Source organism: Apium graveolens, chromosome 9 (genome assembly GCF_009905375.1).
Source record: "Apium graveolens cultivar Ventura chromosome 9, ASM990537v1, whole genome shotgun sequence".
NCBI lineage: Eukaryota > Viridiplantae > Streptophyta > Magnoliopsida > Apiales > Apiaceae > Apium > Apium graveolens.
Window position 1 is genome coordinate 129,136,285 of NC_133655.1, and position 14,734 is coordinate 129,151,018.

The 14,734-nt window shown below is 34.0% G+C and overlaps 2 protein-coding genes across 2 annotated transcripts; one reads left to right on the plus strand and one right to left on the minus strand.

The window, feature by feature from the left end:
* Positions 1–2,860: 2,860 nt before the first annotated feature.
* On the plus strand, positions 2,861–10,137 carry LOC141683499 (homeobox-leucine zipper protein ATHB-15-like). Its single transcript, XM_074488235.1, has 18 exons — positions 2,861–3,635; positions 3,752–3,911; positions 4,009–4,109; positions 4,198–4,288; positions 4,890–4,985; positions 5,061–5,174; positions 5,269–5,352; positions 5,471–5,626; positions 5,724–5,798; positions 5,889–5,995; positions 6,071–6,263; positions 6,624–6,809; positions 6,905–6,985; positions 7,828–7,962; positions 8,097–8,422; positions 8,936–9,038; positions 9,351–9,500; positions 9,823–10,137. The coding sequence occupies exons 1-18, from the start codon at positions 3,427–3,429 to the stop codon at positions 9,967–9,969; spliced, it is 2,514 nt and encodes an 837-aa protein (XP_074344336.1). The 5' UTR covers positions 2,861–3,426; the 3' UTR covers positions 9,970–10,137.
* Positions 10,138–11,504: 1,367 nt separating this feature from the next.
* Positions 11,505–12,089, minus strand: LOC141685562 (uncharacterized). Its single transcript, XM_074490656.1, has one exon. It carries the CDS (start codon positions 12,087–12,089, stop codon positions 11,505–11,507), a length of 585 nt encoding a protein of 194 aa, XP_074346757.1.
* Between the last annotated feature and the right edge of the window lie 2,645 nt (positions 12,090–14,734).

Sequence of the window (14,734 nt, forward strand, 5' to 3'; positions counted from 1 at the left end):
AATTAACGGAGATATGCGGTCAAAACACCTTAAAATACACGTAAAAGTGAAACATGACCACTAATTTGGAATGGAGGAAGTAAAATATTTGAGCAATTTGTTAACTTATTAATTATCGATCAATTATTCGATTTTTCAAAATTCGTCCAATAAATAAAAATACTAGTAACTCGAGTATTCAACGGGTTAGTTCAAATTTCTAAAATTTATAACATGATAGAGTGTTAAGTTTTATATTTTTATGTAATTATGAAGTTCACCTACATTTTGCGACTAAATAATGCATAGACTATTCTAAAATTTATAATTTTGTGAATCATATTTCAACAAAAATCACTATTTAAATTAAAATCATATAACTCTCAAATATTTTATAAGTAAAACACTACAAAATATATAATATTACAAAATCTGTTTATTTTATAGAACATATATATTTATATTACAGAACATACATATTTTGTTTATAAAATATTAAATTTTTAAAATTTTTAATATAAAATATAACATAATTTCGCAATGTATCATATTTTACAATATTTAAGATATAAAACATACATGAACTTTAAGTATTAGGATCCAACCAGAGACTCCATGCAACTAACTTAACTCATCTGATATAAACTATGGGTCTGTTTGGCAAGTGCTTATATTTGTCGCTTATAAACTTGTAATAACTTGTCGAGAAGTGTTTATTCACCTAATTTATAAGTCGAATTTATAATTTATAAATTCATAAGTTAAATATTAATAACAATGTACTTTTTTCAACTTATTTTGATTTTTCGTTTTTTATTATTTTTGTTTTAAAAAATATGTTTTAAAATGTTAATCTAATTTAAAATTCACAAATTAATATAATTATATTTAAAAATTATTTATTTTAGTTCATGTAAGTAAAAAAAAAATCTGGCTATTTATAAGTAAAACTATCCAAATACTTATATAACTTATAAGTATTCATCTACCAATCACTTATAAGTCACTTATTCAACTTAATTCATACGGTACTTATTTTAATATTTTCCCAAACATACACTTTATATTAGTTACTTTTTTTTTATATAAGCTTAAAAAAAACAAGAGAGCTTATCACATGCTCAGTCAAAGAAGCAAAATTGAGCCGCAAACGAACAACCGAGTCGAGTTATGTCCAAATCGAGTTAAACTTTTTTTTAAAAAAATGAGTTGAGCCGAGCTAAGTTTAAGAATTGAGTCGAAAGTGATGTTCATGATAGGGTTGTTTATAACCGATTCGAGTCCGAGTCAAACACGAATTTATCCACGAACAACCAAGCCGAGCCGAACTTGAGCCGAGTTTGAACATGATCGAGCTTAATCGGCCAACCTTATGGTCTAATTTTATAATTTTACAAGTATACGAAGATCGAATACTAATCTTATTTTATAATTATATACGCACACTCACACTTGTTTTGTAACATATTCTTTCTTCAATCTGGTACGTGACTAACTTGACGGTGTAGTATATACAAACTTCACATTTGTATTTTTTATTTTGAGAAAAATATCGATAATTTTATGATTTTTTTGACAAGTTTGTAAAATTGAATAATTGATATTCATTTTTTAAAAAGAGATTTCAATCAATTCGAGAAAGTTAAACAATTACTGTATAACAAAACAATATTCAATTCTATGTAAATTTTATAAAAATACACTATTGTTCATATAAATATTAATTAAAAATGATTTTAACAGAAAGATTATATATTAATAAAAATAATTTGAATATGATATTACAAATACCATTTTTATAAAAATTTAAATTTGAAAAAAAATCAAAATGAAATAAAATACGGGTGTAGGAACAAGAATATAATATATAATACCTAAGATTAATACCAGTATTATAATATTTATAGGTGAGAGATGACCTTAGTATTTCCCCCAAATATATCTTAACTTTTAATTAAAAAAGTTTATACAAGTGTTTAGTAAATATTTATTATTTGTTATATATATATAAATTTTATTCGAGCCGACTCGAGTTATCAAGTTCGAGCCGAATTTGAGCGAAATTTAATTCGAGTCCGAGCTGAATATACATAAAACTCGACTTGACTTATTTAACTATTCGTGCTCATTTTCATGTTCACAGACGGCTCGTTTAAGTAAATAAATCGAATCAAATTTATTTAAACGAGTCAATCTCAAATTTTATACACAAATTAATGTGTTCATTTGAAAGTTGGAGTTCTAAAACAAAATCACAGCATAACCAAGAAAATTAAAAAAAAAAACTATGGGAAGTGAAAAGAGGGAGGGAGGTAGATGAAGCAGGGGGAGAAAGCAATAATGGGAGAGAGAATCGAGGGGCAGGCGCATGCAAACTTAGTAATCATTGTGTCTTGTTTCTTGTGTGTCCCCATGCCTAGCCCCCTTCCCATGCTCGCCTTTTTTACCTTTCCCCTAACTGCCACCTTCATATCCGCCCCCTCTTTCACCTCTTATTTACATATTTGCCATTGCTTTCCCATTTACCAAAGTGCATGCATCAAAGGTGGCATTTTGGTAAAATAGCTGACATTGTACATTTACACCACAAAATATTTACAATACAAATTTTAGCGGTAACAGGGAGGATATAAATTATTTTTTTATATATCGGTTAAATGTTCTGCATTTGCTTATGGATTGTTTTATGTTTCGCGTGCAGAACACGAAAAAAATAAGTGTTACTCGTTTTCATGTCTAATATATATGAAAGAACTCGTTTATTCAAAATCATGTATTACGCCTTTGGTTACTCATTTTCGCGAATAATATGCGTGAAAAAACCCGATAAGCTCATGTATTTGATGGGGTGCACCGCAAATTACTGATGGAAAGAACAGCAGTGAACAAAATAATAGTAATAACACACCGGGAGCATAGACCCTATTATTACACTACTACTCCTCCGACATTTCAATTTAACCTCATTTACTCAAATTAGGGTTTTCTCTTTCAACGTATCTTCTCTCCTTCATTTAATATATTTACATCATTCCACTATGTTTCAAAGATTGGGCACGATTCGGGTCAAATTTAAACCAATAACTATGATGTAGCTTGCTTCAAGATCTCATCTTTTTATAGTTTTAGACTCAAATATTTCTAGTTTCTATGCAGTTTCTTGAAACTCTATAAGTTATTATATATCAAGACATTCTCTTTGCTCCCTTAGTTTATTAGAGCTTGTTAAGTATGTTTCAGAGGGTGTTATAGATGGCCTTGTATGTTTTGTTAATATACCTGCCAACTGTTTGATCATTCGTCTTTGAGAATTTTTTTTAGTAATTTAAGTTAATTTAAGCTGGGGTTTTTTAAAAGATTGGATTTTGAGAAGTTGGGTATTGTTAAGATTGGAGTTTGAGAAGTTGGGTATTAAAAAGATTGGATTTTGAGAAGTTTGAAAAAAGGATGATGAGTATGTCCTGCAAGGATGGTAAGGGAGTGATGGATAATGGAAAGTATGTCCGTTACACACCTGAGCAGGTTGAAGCTCTTGAGCGTCTCTATCATGAGTGTCCCAAGCCCAGTTCTATTAGGCGTCAGCAGCTCATTAGAGAATGCCCCATTTTGTCAAACATTGAGCCTAAACAGATTAAAGTCTGGTTTCAGAATAGGAGGTACATAAATCTTTATATTTTATGTTTGCGTGTGTGTTTGTATTTACATTTTTAATGTTGTTTTGTTAGTTTGAGTAGTTGTTTGTGATGTCAATGGCATGTTTATTGATGTACAGATGCAGAGAGAAACAGAGGAAAGAGGCATCAAGACTTCAAGCTGTGAACAGGAAGCTTACTGCCATGAACAAGCTTTTGATGGAGGAGAATGATAGGTTGCAGAAACAAGTGTCTCATTTGGTGTATGATAATGGCTACTTTCGCCAACATACTCAAAATGTGAGATTCTTTAAAGCCATTCTATGATTTATTCCTGAGTTGCTCAAAATTTTTTTGATAAGAAATGTAACTTTTTATTTATGGTTATATATTGCAGAGTGGGCTTCCTACTAAAGACACCAGTTGTGAATCAGTGGTGACTAGTGGTCAACACCACATGACTCCTCAGCATCCCCCCAGGGATGCTAGTCCTGCAGGGTTAGTGTTCTTATGGCTGCTGAATAATTTGTAATGGGGCTTTGTGATTACCTCGTGTGTGTCATATTTTTTTTAATTATTTTTTCAGGCTTTTGTCCATTGCAGAAGAAACTTTAACAGAGTTTCTTTCAAAGGCTACTGGAACCGCTGTAGAGTGGGTCCAAATGCCTGGAATGAAGGTAAATTACATTTGTTTTTAGGGCTGGGCATGTTGTATAAATTCTTGTTGCTTTTTATGGTGCTGCATTGCAAGTTATAATTAATTTCTTTATTATCACTTGGCGCGTAGTTATTGATAAGGGTTCAGTCTTTCATTATAATATATTTATTTAGAAAGTATACCGGTATGTAACAAGATATTGATTTAAATAATTAATTTATTGAACCAGAATATGATATAAAACTGTCATTCTTTTCTGGAGTCTTTTTTTTCATGTTCAATATTCCCATTGAGTAATTTGCAGAGTTTATGCACAGTACTTCCTTTTTGTTGTTATTTGTACATGCAGCATTGAGATTATGCAACGTGTAGTACTGGGATTAAACTTTGAGTATTAATGCATCCTTTTCTTGGTAAAATGGATACATTGAGATTTGAAAATTAGTAAATGTTTCTGGATTGAAGGGTAAACAGATTCTCTTATAGCTAGAACTCTGTATGCTAAGGAATTTTCCGATCTCCTCTAAACAATCAGAAATGACTGAGAGAACTATTACCTCAGTTAAAAAAATAATTATTACCTCAGTGATCGATGAGCTTAATTTAACTATTTTTCACAGCCTGGTCCGGATTCCATTGGAATCGTTGCTATATCTCATGGTTGCCCTGGTGTGGCAGCACGTGCCTGTGGCCTGGTGGGTCTAGAGCCCACAAGGGTAAGTCAGTAACTCCAGTTTTATCTTTTAGTTGTGATCTTTTCAGAATTTTTGGGATTAAATTACCCCTCGCAGGTCGCAGAGATCCTTAAGGATCGGCCATCATGGTTCCGCGATTGCCGAGCTGTTGATGTCCTGAACGTGCTTCCCACTGCCAATGGTGGAACCATAGAATTACTATACATGCAGGTACGTAGGATTAAATTGTTTTGTTAAATATGGATGTGGTAAGACTTTTAAATGTTCATATTATTTATTGAGTCTCTCAATGCTATTTTTGTAGCTGTATGCGCCAACTACTTTGGCCCCAGCTCGTGACTTTTGGTTGTTGCGCTATACTTCTGTTATGGAGGATGGCAGTCTTGTGGTAAGACTGTACAATAATTCATATTCTAAAGAACATCATTGTTTTTTGGTACTTTATATAGGATAACTGTCTCTGCTTTTAATTTACACAATATTCCATATTTTTAAATTGTTTCCAGGTCTGTGAGAGATCACTTACCAATACTCAAAATGGTCCAAGCATGCCACCTGTGCAAAATTTTGTGCGAGCTGAAATGTTTCCCAGTGGTTACCTGATTAGACCTTGCGAAGGAGGTGGTTCAATTATTCACATTGTTGATCATATGAATTTGGAGGTGAAAGAGCTGCATCACTTGCTATTTGACCTTTTTAGTGGGTCTCATTCTTCCCATTAATTATGATGAACATGACTTTGATTCTGTCATTTACTAGGCTTGGAGCGTGCCTGAAGTATTGCGTCCTCTGTATGAATCCTCAACAGTGCTTGCTCAGAAGACGACGATGACGGTGTGAATTTATTCAGTTTTTTACTGATTCTTACTGCAGCTATTTTGACTTGTTATTTTGTTCTAATCCTTTGCCTTCCTTATCTTGCAGGCTTTACGTCAACTGAGACAGATAGCTCAGGAGGCTTCCCAGTCTTGTGCTTCAAATTGGGGCCAACGGCCTGTAGCCCTACGGGCTCTTAGCCAAAGGCTGAACAAGTATGTCGATCTTGCTTCTCTCACAACATGCATGCATTATGTCTGCTTGGCTCTCTGATTTATTTGTTGTGGCAGAGGTTTTAACGAGGCCCTTAATGGGTTTACTGATGAGGGTTGGGCATTGATGGGAACTGAGGGCATGGATGATGTTACTATCCTTGTGAACTCTTCACCCGACAAGCTAATGGGTTTGAATCTGTCGTTCAATAATGGGTTTACGCCAGTCAGCAACGGAGTGTTGTGTGCAAAAGCATCCATGCTTTTACAGGTCAGCTACTTACCAGCTTCATTTAAATTATGCTCCTAGATTTAAGTGTACATTTTGAAATTTATTTGAATTCGTTTGTAGATTCAATAAATATTAGGGCTTTGAGGCATTTAAAGAGTAACATTTTTTGCTGTGCTTTGTTATGTTTGATTAATTTTACAGAGACGCCTTATTGCTTACAGTTGGCTGTAGTGGCTGAAAGCTTAAAACAGATGATAATTCCAGAGATTTTTTTTTGTATATACCGTGCTATGCTTCCTCTTTGTTATATAGATTGTTGTACGAACTTTAGAGTAACTGATGTCTACATATTAGAGATTTCTTATTAGCTTTTACTGATATACATATATTTTTTTTCAGAATGTGCCTCCTGCAATACTCCTTAGGTTTCTCCGAGAGCACAGGTCAGAATGGGCAGACACTAATATTGATGCATACTCTGCTGCAGCTGTTAAAGTTGGCCCTTGCAGCTTACCAGGCTCTCGAATTGGGAATTATGGGGGTCAAGTTATTCTGCCACTAGCTCACACTATTGAGCACGAAGAGGTTAAGTATTTCTTGTTTAGCTACAATTTTTTCTTTCATTATTGTCTTGCAGCTTATATAAGTTTGCTGAATATGTTCATCTGTGTGTGCTGTAGCTACTGGAGGTAATTAAGTTGGAAGGTGCTGGTCACTGTCCTGAGGAGGCAATAATGGGCAGAGACATGTTTCTTCTACAGGTATGCTCTTTTAGGCTGCTTGTTCTTTTGCATACTTCGTGGTTTGTTTGGTTCATATGTGGTCAAGCTTGCATGCTAGATCAAATTGTAAAACCCATTTAAAAGGGTATGGTTCACAATCTTTGTTTAATGAAGTGCAAAATAATAGTGAAGAGAAATAGTTGTATGAATGATAAATGGCATAACATGTCTTCGGAATTCAAGTGTTACTTGGATTGTTTTTTAACGCTCTTCACCCTGCAAATGCCTTACCAAATGCACATAGAAACAAATATTTGTATCTATATTTATATCACCATTGCAATGACTTGGCGTCCTGGTTGTCATGCTCCGCCCATATATCCTGGTTGTCCTGGATCCATTTTTTGGGCAATATATTCCATCTATAATAAACAAATGAATATCTTACAATGGATATCTGGTTAACAGTTGGAAATGATATATTTACAATGTTGGATACTAAGATTTTTTTTATCAGGTATATATATGTGATATGTCTGGAATATTAAAACACTACTAACTGCCTAACCATATAATATTTTCGAAACACATGTCTGCATTATTTTTCTTTTTATATGGTAACCACTATATTGTCATCATATGCGTTATTGACTATCGCCAATCGGCCATGGTGTCTTGGCGCACCTTATCAATGCTGTGTCATGATGACATTGTAACCCCTATGCTTCTTTCCTCGGGGCAGGGGAGGCTCTCTGTTTTTTTCTAAATTGCGCAGTTTTATAGGCAGCTTTTTTATCAGTATATATGTGATTGTGGCCTGTTAAAGATTTTGTTTGTAATTAACACTTCCGAGATGTTTGATGCCCTTCTTTTTTAAACAGATGTGCAGTGGGATGGATGAAAATGCAGTTGGAACCTGTGCTGAACTTATATTTGCTCCAATAGATGCATCTTTTGCTGATGATGCACCTCTTTTGCCTTCTGGTTTTCGAATCATTCCTCTTGATACTGGAAAGGTTGGTTTTAAAATCTCTTTATCTCTTTTTCTGCGCACTCATGAGTATGAGTTATCATCATTCTCTTTCTTAAATATTTTTTAAAGCCCTCTACATCTCTCTTCAACTTGTGCTAAAAGTTCGATATTTTTCAGGAAGCATCTAGTCCTAACCGCACCCTTGATCTTGCTTCTGCTCTTGAGATTGGTTCAGCGGGAAATAAAGCTTGCAATAATTATACTGCTGCTAGTGGTAGTACAAGATCTGTCATGACAATAGCATTTGAATTTGCATTCGAGAGTCACATGCAAGAAAATGTAGCTTCAATGGCTCGGCAATATGTTCGCAGCATTATAGCATCAGTTCAGAGGGTTGCACTGGCTCTTTCTCCATCTCGCCTTGATGGAAACGGTGGTCTTCGGCCACAGCTGGGACCTCCAGAGGCGCAGACATTAGCTCGTTGGATCTGCCAGAGTTACAGGTTTGTCATATGTTTTCATTATAGTCAGTATATATAGGTTGACGTCTGTAGCTTTATGCGTGAGATTTTTTCCTAGAACTTTGTTCGTAACATTTATAGTAGGGATTTAGCAAAAAAATAAAATGAATTATAGTAGGTTGAGATGTTCTTGAAGCGTGACCATCTAAATGCTATTTGGATAGGAATAGAATCCAACAACTTGACTTAAATTAACAAGATATAACTTGTTATTACAGAATTGAAGGGTTTGGATTTCCCTACTTTAGGTGCAGACAAGTGCTTTTTTGTTAATATAACTGTACAGAAGATCCTTTGTATGCCTGAAGTAGAACTCGAAGGCTCCACTTCAGGCATTTTACATATCTGTTAGTTTAAGTTAATGTTTTTACACATATCAGTGTAAGATGCTTCAATTTGAAGAGAATCTACACTAGCTTTTTGCCAAATAGGAGGTTTTCAGGATAAGCTTTTTATTTTCTTCGTTGAGTTTTAAGGATATGTTGACCATTGTAGGTGTTACCTTGGTGTGGAGCTACTTAAATCTGGTGTAGGAAGTGAATCGATTCTCAAGTCTCTATGGCACCATCCGGATGCAGTTATGTGCTGCTCCTTAAAGGTATCATTTACTCTGCCTCATTCATTCTGCTTGACATTTTTTAGGTTGATTCTATCCCTGTGTTCATGAATTCTCTTCTGGACTTTAATCCAGGGTATTTATGTTGCCATGTCCCTTTAGTGCATTTTTTAAAATGATTTGTATACTCCCAAAGTTTTAAACAATATCGGCTTTTGTTTACTTCTATTTGCCTCGCCTAGATAAAATAATTCTGAAGTTGGCTTTAGTGGTAATGGAATGATTCCAGCACTTGCATTAATTTGCTCGAATCTGTCTGTACTTGGTTACGATAAATTTGGAAATTTCTTGCAGGCTTCGCCAGTTTTTACCTTTGGAAACCAGGCTGGTGTTGACATGCTCGAGACAACTTTAGCTGCACTTCAGGATATAACTTTAGAAAAAATATTTGACGATCATGGAAAAAGAAATCTCAGTTCTGAGTTCCCACAGATAATGCAGCAGGTTAGCAGTTTAAATCTCTTCGATTTGCACATAGGTTTTAGTGCTTGATAAAACTAGATATATTTTATGTAATTACTGAGATCATGCATGACAGGAAAAGAACATATTCTTTTGAAACCTGGAATGACATTAATATCATTTTTAATGATAAAAACATAGTAGCGTATGATCTATGTAGGATGCTAGTTTCTAGTTTGCTTTTGTTGATAAATCTTTTCATATTCAATTGGACAGGGAAATTGAGTTTTATTATCTGTTCTTTGTAAATTGAACATTGATGATATCTGATGTTTGTTTCTTTGGTGTTTATTCATTTGACCAGGGCTTTGCTTGCCTTCAAGGTGGAATATGCTTGTCAAGCATGGGAAGACCGGTTTCTTATGAAAGAGCAGTGGCCTGGAAAGTGCTGAATGAAGATGAGAATGCTCAATGCATTTGCTTTATGTTTATGAATTGGTCGTTTGTTTGACCATCTGTATTAATGAGTAGAAGACTATCGAAACTCTAAACCATTTCCCTTTGCTTTGTTGGAAACTATGCTACCTATGAAAACCTGAAGCCTGGTCAGTCGGCTTCTGATGTAGGATGTTAAGTATATTTCATGGCACTTGGGAATATAATGTTCCCTGTTATGATGCTTTAATCTATTTTCATTTCTAGCCATGTTATAGCTTTGCAAGTAACGGAGTCCGTGTGTCAGTTTATGCCATATGAGAGAGGGCATGACCTTAGGCAAACACAGAAAAGCTTGCCCAAAAGTTTTGGTCAACTATAGAAGTTTGCATATGAGAGGGAGAAGATGAGGTCATCTACTTCTAGGGTCATTCTTTTGTCCAATAATAAATGGAAATACAGCCGGAGCTCCCTGCGCTCTCCGTTGGCCCTATGAATAGTAAACTTGGCTCTGAGCCCTCTTCCTTCTGCTATAGCCTTCTCCAAGACATAATCATTGTCAGGGGCTCGACACTAAACGGGATAAGCTGCCCCTTTATAAACCCAAAACATGAGTATTCAATGTTTACCCTTTTTCCTCTATATTTTTAGAGGAGTGTTATTTATTTAGTTAATAAAGAAAGTTTATAGGAGGTAATCGAGCAACAAACTGCCTCGGTGCCTCCGCCAGCGATCCCACAAACTTGTCACATGCGCTCTATCTGCTCTAGTAAACATTTTTCTGTCATGCCACAACATATATATATCTTGCATCTTGCACTCCAGACATTGGAGGTAATGATTTTGTTTTTTTGCTTATATCTTCTTTACTCAGCATCAAGGAGACATATGAGGTTCTTCGTTTTGAGGGAAGTAGTTTCTAATGACGCGAGTCTTGGTGGTTGTACAAAAACCAAGGTATGAGAATGCCAGGGTAGACTGGTGATTTTAATAAGAGCAAAGGCCAGAGATGGTCAATTTTAAAATTGTATTACGAGTTTATAAGCGAGAGATAGAAATAGAGCAGGGACAAGGTACAAATAGCTGTCGATGTCTAAATCATCAGAACACATGTTGAAAATTACATGTACCATTTTATTTAAGTTCTAACAGTTTCATGTTTTTATTCCGACATGATAGAACAATTCATTTAAAAGATGAATTAAATTTAAATGGCTTTGTAGATAATCCTGAACCATATACAACTTAAGTATTTCAGTTGTGGAGAACATTAGAGCCATATACTTGTGGAATATTGTCAAACATCAAATCATCTTTGCAAGTAGGATTAGAGCCATAAACATCAAAGTATGAAACGATACGGATTAAAAGAATACATAACGATGGATAAGTAATCAAATTTTGAATAATATGATGACTTGCATCAATTATTTTATAACAAAAAGGGATTATTTACATTTTTATTGCCAGGAGTTAAATAACAGACATTACAGTAACGACAATGTAAGATTTATAATAAAGTTACAAAAGAGCAAAAGGTTGTAACATTTGTATCGAGTTGCATTGTTTTTTTCTTAAACATAGGGACAGCATTTCACAACTTGTAGTTGGTTATTTAGCTACTTTGAGGTCATTCATCTCTCTGGTGATGGCCGGAATACAACTGGTGCTCCTCGCAATGCCGCCTTTCTTAAGCCCTCCATTATCCCTATAATTCATAGACTTGGCTCTCACTCCTCTTCCTTCTGCTCTAGCCTTCTTCAAGATCTCTCTCATCGCCTGGGCTTGGTATAAAACCGGATAAGCTCTCCCGAACTTGTTAAACCTAACACATGCACCCATATGACTGTTCAATGCTTCCTCTCTTTTTCCTCCATTTTTACTCATCTCTTCTTTCACTGCCTCTGTGCACAATCCACAAATCCATTTCCCCATGAACTTCTCGCGTATTTGCTCTATGTACTCCAACGTACACTCTTCTGTCATGCCACAACATTCACATCTTGCATCCTCCACTTCACATATTGGAGGTAATGCTTTCGTGTTTGTGTCTAGGTCTTCTTTGCTTAGCTCGTATGAGACGTCTGATACACTTCGTTTGAGGCCAGTAGTTACGGATGATGAGAGTCTTGGCGGCTTCATTGTGTTGCTGGAACGTGCATATGAGCTGACAAGGGACTCTCCATGTGGTGCCATTATAATTGAGACTCAATGGAAAATGTAAACGATATATAGATGTTTCAGTTAGGAGGTACTTGGGGAAGAGTTTGATATGATCAAGATTATGTTATGGAGAAGAGAGTTGGAGGATGTATTTATAGTGAGATGTTTGGGTTTGTTCAAATGCATTTTGGTGGACCAAGAGAACTCACATGTCAGTGTTCACTTTCAAGTGTGAAGATTAATCATGAAGGTGATGGATTTTTCATGAAGGGCTCAAAACAAAAGCAGTCTTTTTCGTCTTTAAATTAGGTGAATCATAAGTGCCCTATGTGATTCTGATCATACATTCATAAATACTAGTACCATATATGGTCATCATATTGTTTTGGAGATTGTTTGTTGCCACTACTTACATATTAGATAATATCCAGTGTTCTATATTATTAATAAATTAATAAAGAATATAGATTAATAACAGGTCGACAGAACAAAGCAAATTTAAAAAAAGGAATTTAGGAATAATTAATGTTAAACTGAATAGAAACTGTTGTTTGTAACTAAATTTGATTAGTGAATGTTGCAGGAATACAGGCCAGTGAAGGATTCATCTCTATTTTGCTGAGTAATTAAATTACTAAACTAAATCAAATAAACTCTGGTATATCATGCTCAAAGAAGGGTGGGAGAAAGATAAGATGTATGCCGATCTTAATTCAAAACATAATATCTATTAAATTAAAATATAAATACTTTTTTTCCGGCTCAAATAGAAAAAATATTAGTATTTTTTTTAAAAAAGAAAGAAAAATACTAATACTATTTTTTCTATTTGATCCAGGAAAAAAATATATTAATATTAGTTTTAAGAATACACTAACATTAGAATAGCGATGTAACGAGACTGATTATATTTATTAGAAGTATTCAACCCCTCTTGGTTTTGTTTCTGCAGATGTCGTTCCTAAGCAAAGTCAGAGCATCTGATTTGCAACTCACGTGTAGACAATCCTTAACCTTATATATCATTACAAGGATGTTAATTATTAAGAGTATAATTGGTTTCATTATGTATGTGGCGAATGAAAGGTTGTTGTTGCCTGAAACTTCTAAACATTTCTAAAGGAATTATTTTAGTTAAACAATCTGCATGCAAGCTTAGAAATGAAAGGCCCTAATTATACGATTAGGACGCAACGTTAAGGTGGATACATAGATGATTGCTTATCGATCTCGTGATTTCTACGTACGTATTGGTGGTAGCTGACCAAAGCTTGAATACATCTTCCAACTTTTTTGAACTCCAGACTTGCAACTTGTTTAGTGTTTCACTAGTTTGCTCTTTGTGAATCTCAGTTGTGATCATACCAATTCTTGCTTTAGACTTGATATTCGAGATTGAGATGTTGCGGAAGAAGCAATTACGAGATTAACAGATTAAATTTAAACTTGATTTCAATCGTACCAAAACTGTAAAGGATAATCTTTCAGTCAGTGTGTTTGTATTATTCCATTTGTGATAAAATTTTAATATGAATTTTGTAATTTTTTACACCCAGAATAGGATTGGTGGCGAACAAATTTTCAGTAACAAGAAAGTCTGAAACTTTTCCCTCTAAGTGTTGTAATACAACGCAAGTTTTGAATAATTGTACACTGATACACTAATAAGCTCCTGGTATAAGGCCCAATCTCCTTGCCACCGTTGATTGATTAGGAATTTGCAATTTATCATACACATGAAAACATCCCAAGTCCACAAAACTCAGTCTTGTATATTTGTGTTGGGGCTTAAACCCAATATGTGATATGAGCTTAATAATATAAAACATAATTGGATTGGGTAATAACTGTATGTGTTGATAATTATTATCATAATGAGGATGAGTAATAATTATATGAGTAGACAATTATTATTGTAATCAGATTATGTAGACAATTTTTATGTATTGATATATTATTGATAATTATTTTGATTAATAATACAAGTTGGGACGTGAGTTCTCCACGTCAAATATATTGTTATGAGTTTGTGTGCGTACTTTGTATTGGTAGATATGAATCTCGAATATGTGTGTGTTTCCTCCTAACAATTTGAACTAAGTGTATGCTGAGAATAGAGAAATTATCGAATAAGCTACATTTTTAAAGTTTGTTTGTGATTTTATTTTGTTTTGAAATAATTGTAAAAATACAATATACAACCAAAAATAATCATATATACATTATTTTTTATGTTTTCTAAAAATAACTAACTTTTTTTTTGTTAGATAGAAGGTTACATGTATTTGCATTCAAGTTTGTACAGGGTTGTAAACTGTATTTTTGCAAAAGATTTTTGAAAATTTGTATTTTTGTAAATAGAAACTAAAAACGCATTTTTGGAAAAAATAAATAAATAAATTTATGTTTTTTATATATAAAAAAGGCTCTAATATTTAAAAAGAGAATTATGAAAAACAAATTAAGCTAACAAATTCATATACAATTTCAAACCAAACGCATTCAGCATTGGCTTGGTAAGGGTAAGATACACGTAGAACATGCCATATTTCGAAAAATAGAGAGGCTATTTGTGTGAAAACTCTCGACTTAGTGCAAGACAAGATATATGTGTATTTGTGTGATACACTAGTGTAGCTTTTTTTTCCACAAGAGACTTACCCTTGCATGAATAATCG

Coding starts and splice junctions, on each gene's coding strand:
- LOC141683499 (XM_074488235.1), top strand. CDS start 3,427: ATGATGAGTATGTCCTGCAAGGATGGTAAGGGAGTGATGGATAATGGA. Junction 5,353..5,470: donor TGGAGGATGGCAGTCTTGTG/GTAAGACTGTAC, acceptor AATTGTTTCCAG/GTCTGTGAGAGATCACTTAC. Junction 9,039..9,350: donor TTATGTGCTGCTCCTTAAAG/GTATCATTTACT, acceptor AATTTCTTGCAG/GCTTCGCCAGTTTTTACCTT.
- LOC141685562 (XM_074490656.1), bottom strand. CDS start 12,089: ATGGCACCACATGGAGAGTCCCTTGTCAGCTCATATGCACGTTCCAGC.